Source organism: Paramacrobiotus metropolitanus, unplaced genomic scaffold (genome assembly GCF_019649055.1).
Source record: "Paramacrobiotus metropolitanus isolate TYO unplaced genomic scaffold, Prichtersi_v1.0 Parri_scaffold0000094, whole genome shotgun sequence".
NCBI lineage: Eukaryota > Metazoa > Tardigrada > Eutardigrada > Parachela > Macrobiotidae > Paramacrobiotus > Paramacrobiotus metropolitanus.
Window position 1 is genome coordinate 501,579 of NW_026570314.1, and position 17,766 is coordinate 519,344.

Here is a 17,766-nt window from a genome sequence, read left to right on the forward strand (position 1 = left end):
TGGGGAAGAATAATGATGTCGTTGATTCGTTACAGTTATGTGTACACGGATAAAGCTGATCTGACAGTGGAGAATGTTTGGCCCGTGCTGTCCTGCGCGGATAAATATGATCTTCCGTTACTGGCGGAGCTGTGCACCCGGTTCGTGTGGAAGCAAATCCGACCGGATAACTGCCTCACATATCTAGAAAAGGTATCCACTCAGGACCACTCCTGTACGCAGTGTTGATGTAGCCTCGATTCCTCATTTTGTCGGTACGACAGCACGACTCTTTAGAAAAGCGTCCGTACTGTTTTTCTGTAGGCCGTAAAGTGGTATGCTGACGATATCGCACAATTGTGCTTCAGTGTAGTTGACGCGTACACCCCAGACGCGTTTAATTCCGAGCAATTCACTTCGATTAGCCATGAGACGCTGCGGACACTTCTCCAGCGGGATACACTGCACGTGTGCGAAAACACAGTCTATACAGCAGTGGAGAGGTGAGCAGGCTCCAGTATTGATTGATGATGCTTAGGGAAATTATCTACCGAAGTGCAGGGCATCGTGGAAATGAAAACCTATGGTTCCGGAAGGCAAAACTGTTACATAAGACTATAAGGGAGGCGAAGTGTATGTTAGCTTAACGAATCCATAATATTACCTTTGCTCCGATCGACCCGTGCACGATTCGTTGCTGTGCGTACTTTTGCGTACTCTCATTTATGGCTGCAGATGGTGTGTGGAAGCTTGCAAGCGGACTAATCAGGATGCTTCGGCTGCCAATCGGCGTGCAGTACTGGGGGATGTGTTGTTTCTCGTCAGATTTCCGCTGATGAGTGCTATCCAGCTGGTCGAAGGCCCCGGCAGGGTATGATGAGCGCACAAAATACACAAATATAATGTTCAAGAGTAGCGCTAAACGTGACTAAGCTATATGTGCCGCAATAAGTTTTCCAGACTGATTTATTGTCTAAACGGGAGCAGTTAGACCTCCACGCGTTTATACTGGCCAAAACAAAGCCGGCAGACCTTTTCTACGAAGCTGCGTACTCATGTGACGTCGCCGTTCCGCATCCGTAAGAAAGAATTCATGGTCCGGGAAAATGTTTTCGTGGAACACGATCCGGGAAGTCCATGTTGGGTGCCGGCAAAAGTAATCGGCGTCCGAAATTCGAAAGTGCTTGTGTGTCTGTACGAGCTCTGTGATGGAGGTGGATTTCTCTTGCTGCAACCGGAGAAGCTCATGCGTGCTGCCATTTTCCTGACAAACGGTCGAAACCTCGTCTGCAACTGTGGTATCGGCTGGTTTGTCGACGCAATTTACCAAGCTCCGGCTTATGAATATGGATGTCATTGGGTTGAGGCGCGCGGTCGCAGAGAGGCGGTGGCGTTTAAGGACATTTTTGTTCGGCGCGATGATGTGCAGAAATGGATGACTGAACAGGAGAATAGCGGTGCGAATGAGGCAACCGATTTCCCAGCCAGGAAACGCTCGCGGGAATAGGCAGATATAGATGGCGTTCCCGCTGCAGCCAGTGTACACTGCAGTTAGAGTTTGATGTATTTTCAAAAAATGTTCAGCATTTTTGGAATCTATTCTGTACTTTTGAAGAACTGGTTTTATACAGTATTCGTATCGGCTATGTGAGCACATCTACCTATTCGCATAAATTTTCCGTTATTGCAGCTTCTACTGTTTTTATAGTTTCACATTAGCTCTAGATAATACTTAATTCTTGTTGTATAACTTCTGTTACAAATTAGCACGGACACGCAACACCTTTTGGAGGGGGTGATTCTATGTACTGCATGGATAAAGTGCACTGTATTATACCTTCCTATCTCTTTTATACATCAGTTGTATACGTTGTATATCACTCAACGTTACACCAGTTTCGCCTCGCTAGAAAACGGAAGTGGAACTAAAAGGAAAACAATGAATACCGGCTGATAAAAATGACTACTGGGCATGGCGTCGAGTGCTACTTGCTCGCCGCTATGTACGTGCAGCAGGACTGCCTGGCCCTGCGGATCCTGGCCGCTGTTGAACATTTGAGACATCCACAACGTCTGCCTGTGGGCGGGTGGGCACTATACACAATTTGCGGGGCTGCGCGAAGCCGCCCTGCGAGTAGGGAATAAAACGGCGAGTGCTGGTCAAACACCTTCCCACGCTCATACTGACGGACAACCTCCTGGAGTGCACCGCGCATATGACCTCATAAATGTTCTGAAGTACAAAATGGTGCAAGTCGCTTCCAAGAAGGATCCACACCTCGATGTACGAAGCGGGTTGAGTCAGTGCTATTGGTGGAACTGTATGCAGTTTTGAATACCGCAGTTCGCAGCATGGAGGAATACGACACTTGTAGCGTATGGAGTAACGTAGAGCTAATGGATCTTTAAAGGCTTCCTGTTACTTAAATTATGCCTTTACAAGCCACAAGCAGGCCAGCGAATTTGCCGCTTTTGACTGAGCGACGAGCTAATATAACGGCGCCACTGCGCCCCATCGTAAGGAATCCCGGCGTCGGGAGGCAGAATTTTGTGGAACAGGATCCTGAAGAGCCTTTCCGGGTACCGGCAATGGTGATCGGGGTTCGTAATTCCAAAGTGCTGGTGTCTCGGTATGGGCTCTCGGATGAAGGAGGCTTTCTGCTGGTTCAGCTTTGGAAGCTCATACGTGCTGCCGATTTCTTGACCCGCGGTCAGGACCCCGTGTGCCAAAGCAGTACCGCCGGATATGCCGATGCCATTTACCAGATCGTTTCTGTTCTGGTAAGTCCACAATCAAACGAATAATAGTCGTTTGAAAGTGGACTACTGGTCAAAGCGCGCAACCGCACTGAGGAGGTCGGTTTGCATAAAATGATTGCTTACCGCACATGCTACCGCTTACCTGAATTCGGGGAATTACTTTGAACAGGTGAGTCGAATTCGATGCTTTCAGTTTTCTTTCCAAAGCTTGCCAGTTTTATTCTGGGACTTTTGAAAAACTTTGACGATCTGGTGACTTACTGACTTTGGCCCACATATTTGCCAATAGTTCTTCATCTTAAGAAATTCGCACCACCATGTCGCGTAAATCTCTGGCGATGGAAAGTAATCCGCAGCCGCGGCGAGGCGCAGTGGCAGGCATTTCCAATCGGCTGCAGGGTTCGCTGCGCAATGGTGAAATGAGCGATATCAAGTTCGTAGTTGGACGAGATCATGGTGAAACCCGCACGTTCTCCGCGCACAAGTGAGTTCGTTGCAATCCCCTGAAGTGATTTCCTGTAGGTGCTCGAGCACGAAGGACTTCGGCAATGCTTTTTGACTTTACAGGTACATCTTGAGCCTGAGCAGTGACGTGTTCTTCACCATGTTCTATGGCAGCCTGCCAGAGCGAAAAAAGACCATTGACATCCCCGATGTTTTTCCCGAAGGCTTCGAGGTTATGCTGAGGTAAAAGCAGTACTGTATTTCGGTGAATTTCTTCCGCTGGCACTCAGCTGCACAGGCTTGCGTACGGGATACTGTTGTTGCAGTTACGTGTACTCTGACAGAGCGGATCTCACTTTGGAGAATGTCTGGCCCGTGTTGAACTGCGCGGATAAATACGATCTTCCGCTGCTGGTGGAGTTGTGCAACCAGTTCGTGGTCACCCAAATCCAACCGGACAACTGCCTGATTCATCTGGAAAATGTAAGTGGTACTTTGTGCGTACTGTTTGCGTATGGATTCTGTTCGCCTTCCTTTTGGTATGATAGTCAGATAGTACGACTCTCTATAGAGGAGTAGAAAATCGAAGCCTATTGGGAAGCCTAAAAAAGTACTATAGAGTGTAAACTATCTGTACAGATACTGAGATACATAAGCAAGTGATAAGCTAACGCACTAAAGTACGTTTTGTAGGCTGTGAAGTGGCACGCTGACGGTATCGAAGAATTGTGCTTCAGTGTATTGGGGGCCCACGCCGAAGCCGCGTTAAAATCCCAGCACTTCACTTCAATTAGCCGAGAGACGTTGCAGAAGCTTCTGCAGCGCGACACGTTCTATGTGGACGAAAACACAGTCTACACAGCCGTTGAAAGGTGAGTTTGTTGCATCCTTAATAATTGATGGTCTGTACGACGGTTAAAAATCGACCGGAGGAGAGCGAATTATTTGTGATCAGAAATTGGGTGTGACCGTGTGAGTGGAATAAAACATGAATAGCAAGAATGGTTGATAATATATAATATAGCCTGGGCTCTTGCCGATCTCGTACCACTACAAAAATTTAACCACTTCAAAAATTCATTTCATTTTTTGCTGTCTCCTTGTTTATTTCTGCATGGTATCGCTGGTTTGTTGGAACTATGTACAATCTCAGCTCGAATTTCCTGGACCACTGTAAGCATAAAATATGCGGGTTATTACAACATGAGGGAGATCGTCATATAGACAAGGTCGCCACCAGCTTTGCAGGTTTGACATAAAGAAAACTGCACAGGCAAAAATCTTGGGCAGATTCTGCAGTGGATCAAGTGTAGAGCAAACGAAATCTAATGTTTCGATGCGCTTTTTTTCGTGTCGTGCCTACATTGTCCAAACCTTTCGAGCCGGGCTCGTAGGAATCCGTATGGCCTACACTCCGGTCGGTCGATACACGAGTCAGTAATGTTATTTCTTACACCGTTCTTGTCATCTTTGGCTGCAGCTGGTGTGTGGAAGCTTGCAAGCGGAATAATTTGGATGATTCAGCGGCCAGTCGACGTGCAGTACTGGGAGAAATGCTGCACCTTATCCGATTTCCCTTGCTTACCCCGAGCCAGCTGGCTGACGGACCCGCCATGGTGAGATAATATTCAAAACAAACAAATTCAAAGGATGACGGCAAAGCGGTACTGCTACGAGTTATGTGAATTCTGGCAACATTTTCATTGGTTTGATTGACTCTGTTTTTGTCTCGGGTCATCCCTGCCCAGGTCACATTTTCTTCCTCCAAATTCACAAAATTTTCGTATTTTGGAAAAAAGGTAGTATACTACTGTAGTATGCGCAAAGAAATATATATTTTTAGCTGCCATCGTCAAGTGAGCGTGGCCAGGCAATTACTTATCAAAAGTTCGCGTAATATCACTGATATGCTGTGTAATGCTGTGCAGTACTTGTACAAGTTATTCGTACAATCGTACTTGACTGTCTACTGACACACCGTAGACTCGGGCAGCTGTTGAGTAGGGAATCAAAAGAAGCCCACGGCGCGGCTGCAGCAAAAAGTTAACAATAATGACGAATAACTTGTACTGTACCGCATACAGCATAACACAGTATTTCAGTGATAGTACGCAAACTTTAAAATGTTGCCTGGCCACGCCCCCTTGACGATGGCATATGAAAATATTTTCTTACGCATACCACTATAGTATACTACCTTTTTACAAAATATGAAAATTTTCTGAAGTTGGAGGGGGAAAATGTGGCCTGGTGAGTGAAGCCTGAAGGGTAACCAGTCATCTTCCATGTTATTGCTTACCCGCCTTACCGGCAGTGTTAGAATGGGTAGTGACTGGTTTCCCTTTAAGCAAGGAAAAACGCAACAATAGAAGCGAAAAAAACAACAAAAGATGAAATTTCAAAAAATAAAGAAATCAGCTGATTTGCAAATTGAAATATTGTCGCGTTTTTCGCCGCGGTATTTCTGCTCATACAGCATACTCGTACCAATTGTTCACTGCAATATATTATAATTATGCTAATATTTTTCTAGACTGGCTTGTTAACCGAACGTGAACTGGTAGAACTCTACGGATATCAGCTGGCTAAGAAGAAGCCCGCAAATTTACCATTTCCAACCGGACGACGAGCTTTTAAAGCTGAGCCATTCCGTCTCCGTCGTAAAGCATTCCAGCGTCGGGAAGGGGTTTTTGTGGAGCAGGATCCGACAGGGTCTTTCTGGGTACCGGCCAAGGTGATCGGTGTGAGTGATTCTCAGGTGCTTGTATCAATGCATGGGCTGTCGGATGAAGGAGGCTTTCGGTTAGTGCAACCCGGGAAGCTCGTGCGTGCTGGCGATTTCTTGAAAAGGGATCGAGACCTCGTGTGCCACTGTGGTACCGCCAGATATGTCGATGCCGTTTACCTGAGTCTATCTTATTCATTTGGAGCACGCCACTGCCTAAAAGCGCGCAACCGCATAGAGGAGGTGCCGTTTAAGGATATTTTTGTTAAGCGCGATGATGCGCGCAAATGGGTGGTTGAGCAGGAGAGTGGTGATATCAGCGACGCGGAGGAGCGCGATGGCCCTGCCAAGAAACGCTTGCGGGAATAGGCGGCTGTGAAATGTGAATGCCGCTCCGATGCTGTCAGTGTGCAGTTTTGTGTGCTGACAGAGCGCGTGCACCATTTCAACGGAATAGCTCCATTTCTTTATGTCTGCACGAGTGCAGTTGGTTTGTCTCTAATCAGCAAATGTATTTCCATATTTTCCAGTTTTCCGTTCATTTACGCTGTGCAGATAAAAATAATTTTCTTCTGGATGTACACTTTACGCAAGGTAATAATAAATTCTTGTACAGCAGATACATTATGAGTGACTGGCTGACTGTTTAGGCGAGGGTAGATTCGCAAAGAGACCGGTGACCTCTCTCAGCCGCCGTTTTGCGGCAACGTAGAAGATCGGTTGGTGGTATAGAAAACACTTCATGGTTCGACTGGTTGAGTCCAACAAAGATACGGTTTAAACCACCGGTTAAACGCAGTTCTCTTATGCATGACTCTCGCTTTTTATGTTTTTGTCTAAATCAATTAATACGTGACAGGGCATCCCCCGAAATATTGTGGACGGTGCCTTATGGGCACACATCAGTACTGGCATTTGAGTCTCGAAGAAAACTAACTGAATTGACTGGCGGCAGCGGTAAGGAAGGGCTCCGTGACATTTAAAAGCAGAGCAATACTGCTTTTGGATTTTTCGTGCTCACACAGCAAAAAATGCATCACAAGCAGAGATGTGCGATAACTTTGATTTACTCTTGACAACGCGCATCAGACAGCAGAGGAAAGCAGAAAAGGAAGAGGACGACCAGTCGATTATTGACGGAATGACGGTTGAACATCGTTTGTTGTACGTATCAAGACAGAAACTGTGTTCCTGGTGTAAAATTCATTAAAGCTTCCGAAATGTGAACCTAAAATGTGAAGCTATGTTATGAAACATTATCCAAAGCAGCAGACTGTTTATAAAAGAACAAGAATTTAGAAATATCACACAACAGGACAGCAGCCGGGTTGTTGTTATACACCTCCACACTAATTGGTATATATAAGAACATACAACCGGATCAATTTACCACAAACGAAAAACCAACCAAAAGGAATTAGTACTAAATTAGTCAAACACACGACAATGGTACGCCATGGCCCATTTCCGAAAACACGAGGAACCTGAAACCATTTCAAAGACAATTTCATAATCCTTTACGAGCATCCCTGACATCTAGACGCGCTCCGCATTCAGTCTAATCCGACAGGAAGGTCAGCAGTCATTTGGATTTGCAGTCTCAAGGAGAAGTCAGCAGGATTGATGTAGCCACTCTCCAGATCCAACAATTGCTGCAAAGACAAAATGATTACGTAAGCAAAACGTACCTTTTATGTGTTAAACTAATTTGCGATGTCTTGATGTATGCGCAACGAATCGAAACTTCATTTGTATGTACAAGAAGCAAGGTAGAACTAAGCAAGGTAAAATCGTAGTTAGGAGAGTCTAAGAAACATAAGATTGCAGAAAGAAACTAATATTATAAATCTAAGAACATTGACAAACAATAGAGCAGTTGATATCGCAGTTCATACGTACTGTCATGTTTTGCTTACTTTTAACTTTAAAGTGTATGGTGCCATATGTTGTTCCCCGATCCCAGCACCACCCCCCCAAGCGGCATGCTGGATGAGTGACTGCTGATCGTAAGTCGCACGACTTGCCTTCTGACTTTTTTCGCTGCTCTGTATTGATGGAATAAATGGAATTTATTGAAATCTAAAATTGCCGAAGTGCCTATGCAGAATGCGTTGACGATCCGTTCTTCCCCGTTGCGCCCGCCGCCCGGTACACTTGTGACTTGCTACACTGTTCCCTTTGTGTTTTTATGGAAATTTATTGATGTTTATTCTTCAGAAGGATAGGGGAAGTTTCTGCTGTGAAGAGTTTTTGTTTCTGTTAGTTTATTTGTCAGGAAATTCAGACACGTAGTGAGCAAAATATGTAAACTTAAACGTAAAAGTAAGCCAAGTGAGAGAAAAACTGAATTGAACTTCGTGCTGTACGAGTAATACCCGCGTACCCAAGGATTTTCTCGCAGAAACAATCTCACCTGCATAGAGATGAATGAGTATCCCCAACTGCTTTTACACGTATCCATGTCGAACAAGTGGGACAACTCTGCAAAATTTTAGAGCACTGGTGAGAATGTTCTGTTGCAGTAACCATACGGATACCCAAACGGCGGCAAACGCGTACTTCTCTTAATTGGCGCAGTTTTCGCGTTCCATGGCAGTAAGCGCAGTTCTGCATTAACCTGACACGTCCAGGGAGTCGATTTCGGATAGCTCCTGCAACGCAGGTAGAAGCCCAGCGCCGGAAACGGGCCATCAATGTCCTTTGTAACGCTGATACTCCTGCCAAACAAGGCATGTCAGTAATGGCAGCCTTCTAGCACTGTCTTTTCGTTTTGCGCCAGGGCGTGGCGTTTTACGCACCAAAGCAGCTTTCGGACGGTGATAGGATCGCTGATCGTAGCCGAGTCATACAGTTTTCGCACATCCGGAACCGTGAAATTAATGGTACCTTCAGCGCGTCCATCTACAAAGGTCACAGCCATACTTTTAAACATGAATGGAATTTTGAGGGAAATGCATGAACGCGCTAACTTTGACGGGGATCCGTAGGGAACGGCAGCTGCGGTTTAATGGTGGCGTGTTTGTAGCGGTAGATGTCCAGTACCTCCGATTGCAGCAACAAACCAGTCTAAGCAAGCCAAACCCGACATTACCCATTCATCTGCATAAAAATGCGAAATATACATTTAGTTGGGAAACAAATAGTTATGCGAACTACTATATTAGTCATTACCTTTTCGGGCCCATCCAGCAGCTGTGTATCCGTTAAAAGAGGAAAGCGAACGAGAAACAGTGTTTGCCCCAACATTTCGCGCCGATTTATGGAGGAAGCATCAATATTGTGTCGAGTGCAGTTTATTTCCGCCCACCTGCGAAGAAGAATCAATCACTAACCAGCAGAATTCATACAGCTCAAAATCTCACCGGTCGGAAATACATGATTAATTTAAGACTGTAAAAATGGTGATAAAACTGCCAAAATACCATGGCAAGATATCTTCGTTATTGGAGTTTTGGCTCCTATTTTATTAATGGAATTTTTTTTAGTAGGATAATAGTAAGAACAGTATTAACCTACTTGTCAGCCGACGAGCAAATGGTCTCTTCGTTGGCTGTCAAAGTGTCCCGCCGGAGAATGGACCGCAGTGCCTCTAAGCCGATGGCACAAAACTGATCCGACTGCCAAACAATCAACGCCGACTCATCAACAAGGCATAGACACTTCTCGAGGATGGTGGGCGGAGCATTCGCATACCGAACCGCCTTAAAACAATAACATTCCGGTCAGTATGTGGATTAGCGCCTTCTGCTGCATAATGGCCACCCACTCTGTCCAGAATATGCAGGCAGTTGTTGGTGTTGAGCATGTCCAGGATGAAGTCGGTGCACATGACAACCAGCAACGGCAGCTCGTACTTGTCAGCGCAGATTAGCGTGTCGAAGACGTTGTCCGGGGTGAAACCCGCCACCGTGTCGGTGTACATGAACCTGTATAGTTCATCCAGTTGTTACTCACAAGTTGGATATTCCCTGCAGAAAGTTGTAATGCAATACCGTGAAGACAGACATACCGCAGCATATTCGCGAAGGCTTCCGGATAAATGTCGGGAATGTCAATAGGAGCTGTGCAGGTTTGGGGAAGACTTCCGTAGAACATCCTATGGAACACTGCGCTACGGACGCCCATAATGAACCTGGATAACAAAATCACGAACTGCAAGGAAGCCAGACTTATCTGCCATTATTACCACTTTATCAAGCGTAGACTCAGGCATACTATTTCAACTGCCGTTGCAAGCACGTAAACTATGCATATGACCTCCTAATGCATATGATCGATTCTTTTCGGTTGTTCTAATTTTCCCGTAGAAACCGCTTGTGTATTCAGCTACATTTATATTTTACAAAAAAATTGCCAACGTGAAAATTTCAAATAAGAAGATCCAGAGACTTCCGACACTCAGAGCAGTTATAGCCGCCCACGGTGGCAGCGCAATCTGGTTTTGTTTTACTGTGCGAGTTTAGAGAAGGAACATTCCGCAATATTGAATATTCCGATCCGAAGAACTGGGAAGAAATTATAAGGAATCATATATTTTTTGAAAATTTAAGTTGTAAATTGTGCGGGTAAGTGGTAACTGCTCTGACCATGAGTCTAGACTGAATAAAAGTAAGCAACCCATCTGCCTTCACATCCAACGGCAAATGCTTATACTTATTATAATTTTTAAACAAACATCGACCGTAGAAAAGTGTTAGCGTTATGGATCAGGAATTATTACGGATGTTTCAACATGGAACAGCAAATCGCAGTCGCAGCAATGGAAAGCGAGCGCTCACCTGTGTGCAGGAAAAATTTTTGCGGCGCCATGCTCGTGTCCCACTGCGAACTGCACATCACTCATGTCATCACACAGCAAAAACTGTTTCACACAGTCCGCAAGCTTCTCCACCGCGGCGCGCCTTTCCGCGTCCGAGTGTCGTATGGAATTCTGAGACATGATTAGCAGCTACATCCACAGAATTCCAAAACCAGAAAAATAATCTTAGAAAACATCGAAAATGCCATGCGATAAATTGGATAAGAGCGCTTTCAAAAGCTTTCAAAAATTTAAAATGGTGTTTTGGTTTTTCAACTCAAACTGCGTTTGACGAAGCAAGCATGGCCAACCGCCGCTCGGAGGCGGACGGATATCACCACCGCGCCATCTGTTGACGGCGGTTATGAGTTATGAGAAACATATTTTTAGCGTTTTATGCACTGCTTCTGGGAATCCCTGCGACTCGCCTAGATTATTGATTTTTCCCAAGATGCCTGCCACTTATCACCTGTACTGTGGACGTCAGCTCTTCATCTCTCCCACCTTCCATTTGCACGTGCACTGAGCTGGCAGTCCCTGCTGATCAGTGCAGTTCGCCGTTGAAATCAGTATCTCCTTCCATCTGTTACAGTTCTTCTATCATGTCCCTTATCTTGGCATCCTCCTCCACCCAGGATCGTAAAGGATCCGATGTTCTGGACTGTATGAAACAGGCGTTGGCCAGCGGTGATCTGAGTGATGTACAGTTCGCTGTGGGACGATATTATGGATATGTCAAGATCTTTTACGCGCATAAGTACGCACAACGTTATACTGCTGCAATTTGGTTATCAACATTAATGGAAAATCTTTATGTTGGCCCGTTTTTTTGTAGGACCATCTTGGCTATGCGTAACGAAGTATTCCGTCGGATGTTCTTCGGAAGTCTACCGGAAAAATGCAAGGATGCCATCGATATTCCGGATATTCTACCGGAAGCTTTCAACAACATGCTCAAGTAAATATGCTAAATACGTACACATCAGTAGTCTGCGCTGCGATGTTTTAACACTAATTGAAAATTCTTCAAAATCACATGTTCAGACACTCAAGCTTATAAAGCATAAATCCGTAAAAATTAAGTTCACCACTACTCTAGTAACAATTTTAAAAAAATTGCTTAACCTTGAACTGCGAAGCGTTGATTTATTATTTTTAAATCCGATGATACAAAGTAATGTAACATCCACAAAAGGAACATGACAATACGAATTTAACAAACAGCGGAAACAGGCGGCCGAATTACAGAGAACATTTGATCTAAATTAGCCGTGGCTGGTGCCGTTCCCAGGATGGATGCCGCGTTTCCCCGTTGGACTTCGATGCTGAACCTCTGGCGCAGATATTCCGTTGCACGTACCTCGCCTGTTTCCTGACGAATCATCTTGCCCACTTCAGTGATTAGCTGGGATGCTCCCGGTCCGAGTGGTCCCAATGTCCTCAACGCCCACCGCACGGAACAGGTAGTCCTGCGTGATGTTCTGGTACTTCCCAATTTTCTTCCGTTCGGCCTGAGCCGCTGCTGCGCCGGCTTGCGTGGATGTTGCTGCGATATGTGATAAGGCCATCGTGCACACACATGTCACATCCCATGTTAACATCTTGCCTCGTTCCCATGGCACTAAGGTGACTCCGTCTGGGCGTTTGCCGTTGGTTCGCGATATACCCAAAGGCTCGAGTTCAGTCTCAATGGTGGCTGAGGCGAAGGCTCGTTTGAGCGTGGCGTTTAAGCTGCTGTGTCGTGACTTCCGGCCCCGACTTTTCTTACAGCTCAAGCCGTGGTAGCCTCGTGCGTCCACCCATTCACTGCAAATGCATTGGTGCGGAGTAACGATCGGTGTTCCAAGACGCAGGCCAACAGCGATTCTTAATGCAGAGTCGTTTAGGAGATTTCCCAGTGATGCAGCTGGAAGTGCATCCAGCCATGCTCCGTTGTCCTTGGTGCTAACACCCAGAAGCCGTGCTTGGCTAGAAATGTCGGACTGGGCCATTTCAGAAAGCATTTTCACGGAAGTTTGGATGACTGGTTCATCCCACATTTTCTGAAATTTTCGGGCTTCCACAGCTGGAAGATCAGCTTCCGTTACACGCTGCCACTCAGCTTCGGCGGTGCCGCAGTACACTTCCGGGTCAAAGTCGGTTATTTCGGTTGCCAGTCGGGTCACGTTGATTAAATCAATTAAAGAGCGTTGATTAAAGATTAAATAGCGTTGATTAAACAACTGAACTGCAAAGTCTAGAAGCTGGCGCAGGGAATTTGGGTAATGGATACCAAGATAGTACGTTACATACATATTTTGTTTTTATTGGGGCACTGTACACGTAATTAATAATTATAGCGATTTAATATTCTAATATTGTAGTAAATCGTTTCAGGTAATATATGCACAGAGGTATTTTAAGGTCTCTGTAGGTATTTTAACGCTGAGTTAATGCCATTTAAGTTGGCTTGAAATTCAATAAACAAATGCACGCAATATTGAAAATTAATCAAGCTGTGTTAATTGTACAGTCTAGTGTATACTGGCGCTGTGGAGGATCTCTCAGATGACAACGTCTTTCCCACCATTAACTGCGCGGATAAATACGATTTCCCGTTATTGACGGAGATGTGCTCGGAATTCATTATGAGCCAGCTGAATGCCGATAACTTTCTCATGAATCTGGAGGATGTACGTGTTCCTTGGTTTACAATAAGGATGGCCGCTCATTAGGCTCATTAAAGCGCACACCATTACCAGTCCGTGGAATGTGCTGTACGCGTGGCTTTTCTTTGCTACAGGCGATTCACTGGGGCGCGAAGGGCATCGCGGAGAAATGCCTGGAGCTGCTGGATGTGTCCAGTGACGACTGTGAGACCATCTTCCGCTCCGAGCGGTTCGCCAGCGTCGGCCAGATGACGCTGCGCAAGATCCTGCAGCGGGATACGTTGTCAGTGGACGAGAATCTCGTCTATTCTGCCGCAGAAAGGTGCGTACAGTGGATTTAAACAATATATTTATAATAATTATTAAATTCGGCGGCACTAATAAATACGTTTTACGAATAAAATATATATTTTACGTATATTTATAGTAATAAAATAAATCTGGTTGCATTTATCAATAGTACAATAACAGTTGAATAACCTAGAGTACTCTTATACAAGAGTATGACTATGTACTACGTGTACAAGGTACGGATGATTAAATCCATGTAGGAGTCTTTGAGTACATAAAAATCTGACTGCATATAGAAATTTATTGTACGAACAAAAATTGATATACAGATCAGTGAATTTTCTTAACAGTACTTCTGTAGACGTTAACATGTCTGCAACATGGCGTAAAGTAATGCAGAAGAAATCTTTTACTGCGCGATATTTTGTTTTAGCAAGTAATGGGTATAAAATCATGCGATTATTGTTTTCATGTACGCGAGTCAATTTTGCATTAATTATAACGTGCGTATCGGTCGTGCCATAGGAAAACGACGATGTCTTAATCAATCGATCGATACCAAGGCATTAAGTAGGCTTTTGGTTTTGTGTGCTTTTATGGGTTAATTTCTGTACGTTGGGAAATTGTAGATGGGCTGTCGAGTCCTGCAAGCGGAACAATGTACCTGCATCTCCGGTTAACCGGCGCCGGATGCTCGGCGCCGCGTTATTCCTCATACGATTTCCCTTACTCAGCGAGGCTGAATTGGCGGATGGCCCTGTGAAGGTAAGCATTTGCATTGAGTACCTACCAAAACATTTGCCTACCAAAATTACATTTGCCTACCAAAACATTTGCCTACTTACATTTGCCTACCAAAATTAATGTTTCAAAGCGACGCATAAAAAATATCTCGTGGTGATTTGATGATATTTCCTTATGTGTTTCCATTGTTACCCCTCGAATAATATAGGACCATTCGCAAAAATTTTAATGTTTCTATATTTAGAAATTTTATAATGTACGTATTTTTCATTTGTTTATTTCAATTTTCTGATACACGTTTCATGGATAAGTTATAATTAGCAATTAACGCGGAAGGTCAGAGCGTAAAGGGTATTTGTTCTACGTTTATTAAGCTTATACTGCAGTTTCATAATATTGTCTTATTTTCTTTGTATACCGCTGTTAAATTACTTTTTGTATTTATAAATTCAAAAATCTGGAGGTGCATTGGCTGGCGGGGTAGTGGAAGTAGCCATTTTGATTGTAGTTTATGATTGTGAATATGAGATACTCTAGGTACCTTTGTTTTATCCAAAAATCGTTAATTAATTAAGCATCTTTTAACAATGTGCTGGCCCTCCTGTTGAGTACTGTATATTACGTTAAGCAAAGCAAGCAGTTTTTTTTCTTGCATCTCTAAAGCACTTACCATTAGATTTGTCCATGGCTGAAATAAGTTTTAAAAACTTATTTATTGTACTGGGAAACTTTTGTTTTTACGTTAACGTATTGTGATTTTTCCTGGTGTGCATGATTCCACTATGACATGTATGCCCTTTACTGAGTTTGTGTGGCTGTTTTATATCCGCTGATTTTATTTTAATTTGTACCCGCGTTTTATATATGCAAGTACAGATATCTACGTACAAGACGTGTTAAATTATTAAGGAAAACAAAAAATTCGAAGAATAAGCGCATCATTATGCACGTACACGTGTACATGTTCTTGATAATGAGTAATTTTATTTTATTTTTAATATTTGTACGATTCTTTTTAGTCAGAGTGAACAGCTTTTCCAGTGATGTAGCAGCTTTTCACTTTTTTTATAAATTTTTATTATTTTTACAGAGCGGATTACTGCTGTCGACGGAACTGCACGAAATCCTCATGCACAAACACGGCACCGCCCAGCCCTGCCTCCCCTTCTCCTCCGAACCCCGCCAACCGCGGGCCTTCCGCATCGGGCAAGTGGAGTTCAAGCGCAACGAAGAGGTCTTCGCCGTCCTGGTCCGCGGCAGCAGCTTCTGGTTCCCGGCGCAAGTCATCGGGCGCAACCAATCACAGGTGCTCGTCTCCATGTGCGTGTCGCCGCGGCAGCGCGAACGCGTGGCCATGAGCCTGGAAAAGGTTATCCCGGCGGCGGACGTGTTGACGCGGGGGCGCAGCATCGTCACCGACTACGGGATTAAGGCCGTGTACATGGCCCCGCGGGACAACCTGCACATCCTCAGTGATGAGGGCCATGAATGGGCCGTGCCCTTTAAGGATATCCGTCTGTTCACCGATGACGTGCAGGCCTGGAAGGAGGCCAAGAAGCGCATTGCGGGGCAGAGACCGAGTGTCCGCCGGGCTAATCCATGAATCAGAATGCTCGCTCGCTGTTTGATGAAGGTGTGGCGGACAAAGATTTAATCCTCATTCCTCCGTGCAGATCTCGCTTTACATTATGGATATCGATTACCACGTGGCTTTGCTTCAGTTCGGCGATCTCTCCCCAGAGTATACTGATGTCTTTGCACAAAAATTTGCTTTCGCTTAATAGAGCTACCATTAATGGAGTTTTGGCAAAGGAAAATGTAATTGCAGGTGCAATTGTCCATATCGGCAATTTCCGGTGGTTTCTGCGTTGTTTTTTTGCGTTTTTTGTCTGGCATACCTGTATGTGTAACGGTCATAATAATCGCTTTCAGTTTTTGCGCTCTTGTTATTTATTAGAGTTTTTGATTGTTTGATGAGACTGCAACTCTAGTTTGTAAATGAACCAAGCATCAGTTATTTTAAACAACGTTGAATTATTAATGGTGGCATGTTTGCCGTTTTTTGTAATGAGCGGAAGAAAATCTTCAGTTTAACATTAAACCTAAAAATAATGTATGCGTATGTAGAGAGCAATGTTCGTACATACAAATTCGGCGGCTGAGATGAAACAAGGTGCAAAAATAATTTTCGAATGAAAAAAATAGCCGCTTTAACAGGATTATATCTTATGTTATTATCTGCTTATGTATAACACGTACACACAAGGATTTCGTAAGGATATTAGCATTTCAATAGTTCCTTGCGTATCGAGAGCGTGCAGCACTATGTGGAGAGGTTATGACAAGCGATCTCGTTGCGAATTCGCAAACGGGATCGCTTATCGCGTGGACATTGTGGACCCGACCTTGTACGAACGCTGCGGCCAAACAGCTGAGTATCTACAGCACGCCACGTTTATAATCATGAGTTATTGTGATTACCGCCATACAACGCGGTAATGCCGCCATTATCCTTGGTGTAAGTAAACGCATTTGCACTACTCGTACGTTACCTAGTAGTTATTATCTGTTTTCGATTTTTTAAAAGCTTAAGTCTTGTGCCTTTATGGCGTCTGACAATTGTACTCGTATCAGTACTGCTATATTTTGTTTGGACCAATGAAAATAATTTTCGTTTAGACAATTTAATTCTTTATTATATTTACTGAACTTCATGCATAACATGTGTGGAACAAGTGGTCTCTGAATCGTAAACTGTTTACCATAAACAAAAACGTTTACCATAAACCTCTGTTTACCATAAACAAAAATGTGACTAAGAACCGTGCTCAAATTCTAACTACAGAATTCTGTACATGGCGTACTCGCCGAGCTTTGCCGATTCGAAGTTCAAGGTGAATGTTTGGTGTTTGCCCCTTCAAACGTGTTCTCGTTTGTCACAACATTTTACCATTTTCAACCTTCCACGAGTGCAGAGGGTCCTAGCAACCGGAGCTCATACGAATCGCTTTAAATTTCCTGAATAAAAATTCTCCATTCTCTGGCGTTCCAAGACTTTACTTCTTTTTATAAGTACCAGCAAATGGACGATAAAATACCACAGCGATCGAAATATCTTGTGGCGGGAGATTGGCATGGCTTCGAAACTATTTTCACTTACTGGTATTTTGTTAGCAATTACGGGGAATGAAACCAAGCCGACCGATCACAAAAATTAATTCCTTTATTTTCCCAATACGGTGCGGTTGTCAAGAAATGGAACCGATCGTGCTTTCGAGTCGACGTACATGAATCGGAAATGGTTAGATTCAGTACCGTTATGATATGAATATAAGATTGTTTCAGTAATCATTTTGCACTTCGAGAAATACTCGTAT

General features: G+C 44.2%; 3 protein-coding genes across 6 annotated transcripts; 2 read left to right on the forward strand and 1 right to left on the reverse strand.

Annotated features, from left to right (window-relative positions):
- Positions 1-2,960: 2,960 nt before the first annotated feature.
- LOC129596759 (BTB/POZ domain-containing protein 6-like) lies at positions 2,961-6,430 on the forward strand. The gene is made up of 6 exons (XM_055494110.1): positions 2,961-3,223; positions 3,307-3,426; positions 3,510-3,666; positions 3,877-4,055; positions 4,664-4,799; positions 5,717-6,430. The coding sequence occupies exons 1-6, from the start codon at positions 3,057-3,059 to the stop codon at positions 6,275-6,277; spliced, it is 1,320 nt and encodes a 439-aa protein (XP_055350085.1). The 5' UTR covers positions 2,961-3,056; the 3' UTR covers positions 6,278-6,430.
- An 801-nt stretch (positions 6,431-7,231) lies between these two features.
- Positions 7,232-10,968, reverse strand: LOC129596736 (BTB/POZ domain-containing protein 3-like). 4 transcript variants are annotated; one of them, XR_008691470.1, is made up of 11 exons: positions 10,687-10,968; positions 9,918-10,040; positions 9,675-9,834; positions 9,425-9,609; positions 9,080-9,215; positions 8,878-8,974; positions 8,707-8,809; positions 8,468-8,625; positions 8,322-8,389; positions 7,825-8,142; positions 7,232-7,560 (listed from the first exon to the last, which is right to left on the reverse strand). XR_008691470.1 is itself a non-coding variant. In XM_055494085.1 (10 exons), exons 1-10 carry the CDS (start codon positions 10,845-10,847, stop codon positions 7,462-7,464), a joined length of 1,290 nt encoding a protein of 429 aa, XP_055350060.1. In that variant the 5' UTR covers positions 10,848-10,968; the 3' UTR covers positions 7,232-7,461. The 4 variants fall into 4 exon arrangements, 1 of the variants encoding a protein (XP_055350060.1); XR_008691469.1 differs by having other exon boundaries at positions 7,825-8,145; XR_008691468.1 differs by having other exon boundaries at positions 7,825-8,389.
- Positions 10,969-11,094: 126 nt separating this feature from the next.
- Positions 11,095-16,478, forward strand: LOC129596693 (BTB/POZ domain-containing protein 3-like). The gene is made up of 6 exons (XM_055494036.1): positions 11,095-11,463; positions 11,542-11,664; positions 13,219-13,378; positions 13,489-13,676; positions 14,275-14,410; positions 15,480-16,478. Exons 1-6 carry the CDS (start codon positions 11,309-11,311, stop codon positions 15,990-15,992), a joined length of 1,275 nt encoding a protein of 424 aa, XP_055350011.1. The 5' UTR covers positions 11,095-11,308; the 3' UTR covers positions 15,993-16,478.
- The last annotated feature ends 1,288 nt before the right edge of the window (positions 16,479-17,766 follow it).

Coding starts and splice junctions, on each gene's coding strand:
- LOC129596759 (XM_055494110.1), top strand. CDS start 3,057: ATGTCGCGTAAATCTCTGGCGATGGAAAGTAATCCGCAGCCGCGGCGA. Junction 3,224..3,306: donor CGCACGTTCTCCGCGCACAA/GTGAGTTCGTTG, acceptor TTGACTTTACAG/GTACATCTTGAGCCTGAGCA. Junction 3,427..3,509: donor GGCTTCGAGGTTATGCTGAG/GTAAAAGCAGTA, acceptor CTGTTGTTGCAG/TTACGTGTACTCTGACAGAG.
- LOC129596736 (XM_055494085.1), bottom strand. CDS start 10,847: ATGTCTCAGAATTCCATACGACACTCGGACGCGGAAAGGCGCGCCGCG. Junction 8,975..9,079: donor TGCTGGATGGGCCCGAAAAG/GTAATGACTAAT, acceptor TGGCTTGCTTAG/ACTGGTTTGTTGCTGCAATC. Junction 8,390..8,467: donor AACTGCGCCAATTAAGAGAA/GTACGCGTTTGC, acceptor AAAATTTTGCAG/AGTTGTCCCACTTGTTCGAC.
- LOC129596693 (XM_055494036.1), top strand. CDS start 11,309: ATGTCCCTTATCTTGGCATCCTCCTCCACCCAGGATCGTAAAGGATCC. Junction 13,379..13,488: donor TTCTCATGAATCTGGAGGAT/GTACGTGTTCCT, acceptor TCTTTGCTACAG/GCGATTCACTGGGGCGCGAA. Junction 13,677..14,274: donor GTCTATTCTGCCGCAGAAAG/GTGCGTACAGTG, acceptor GGGAAATTGTAG/ATGGGCTGTCGAGTCCTGCA.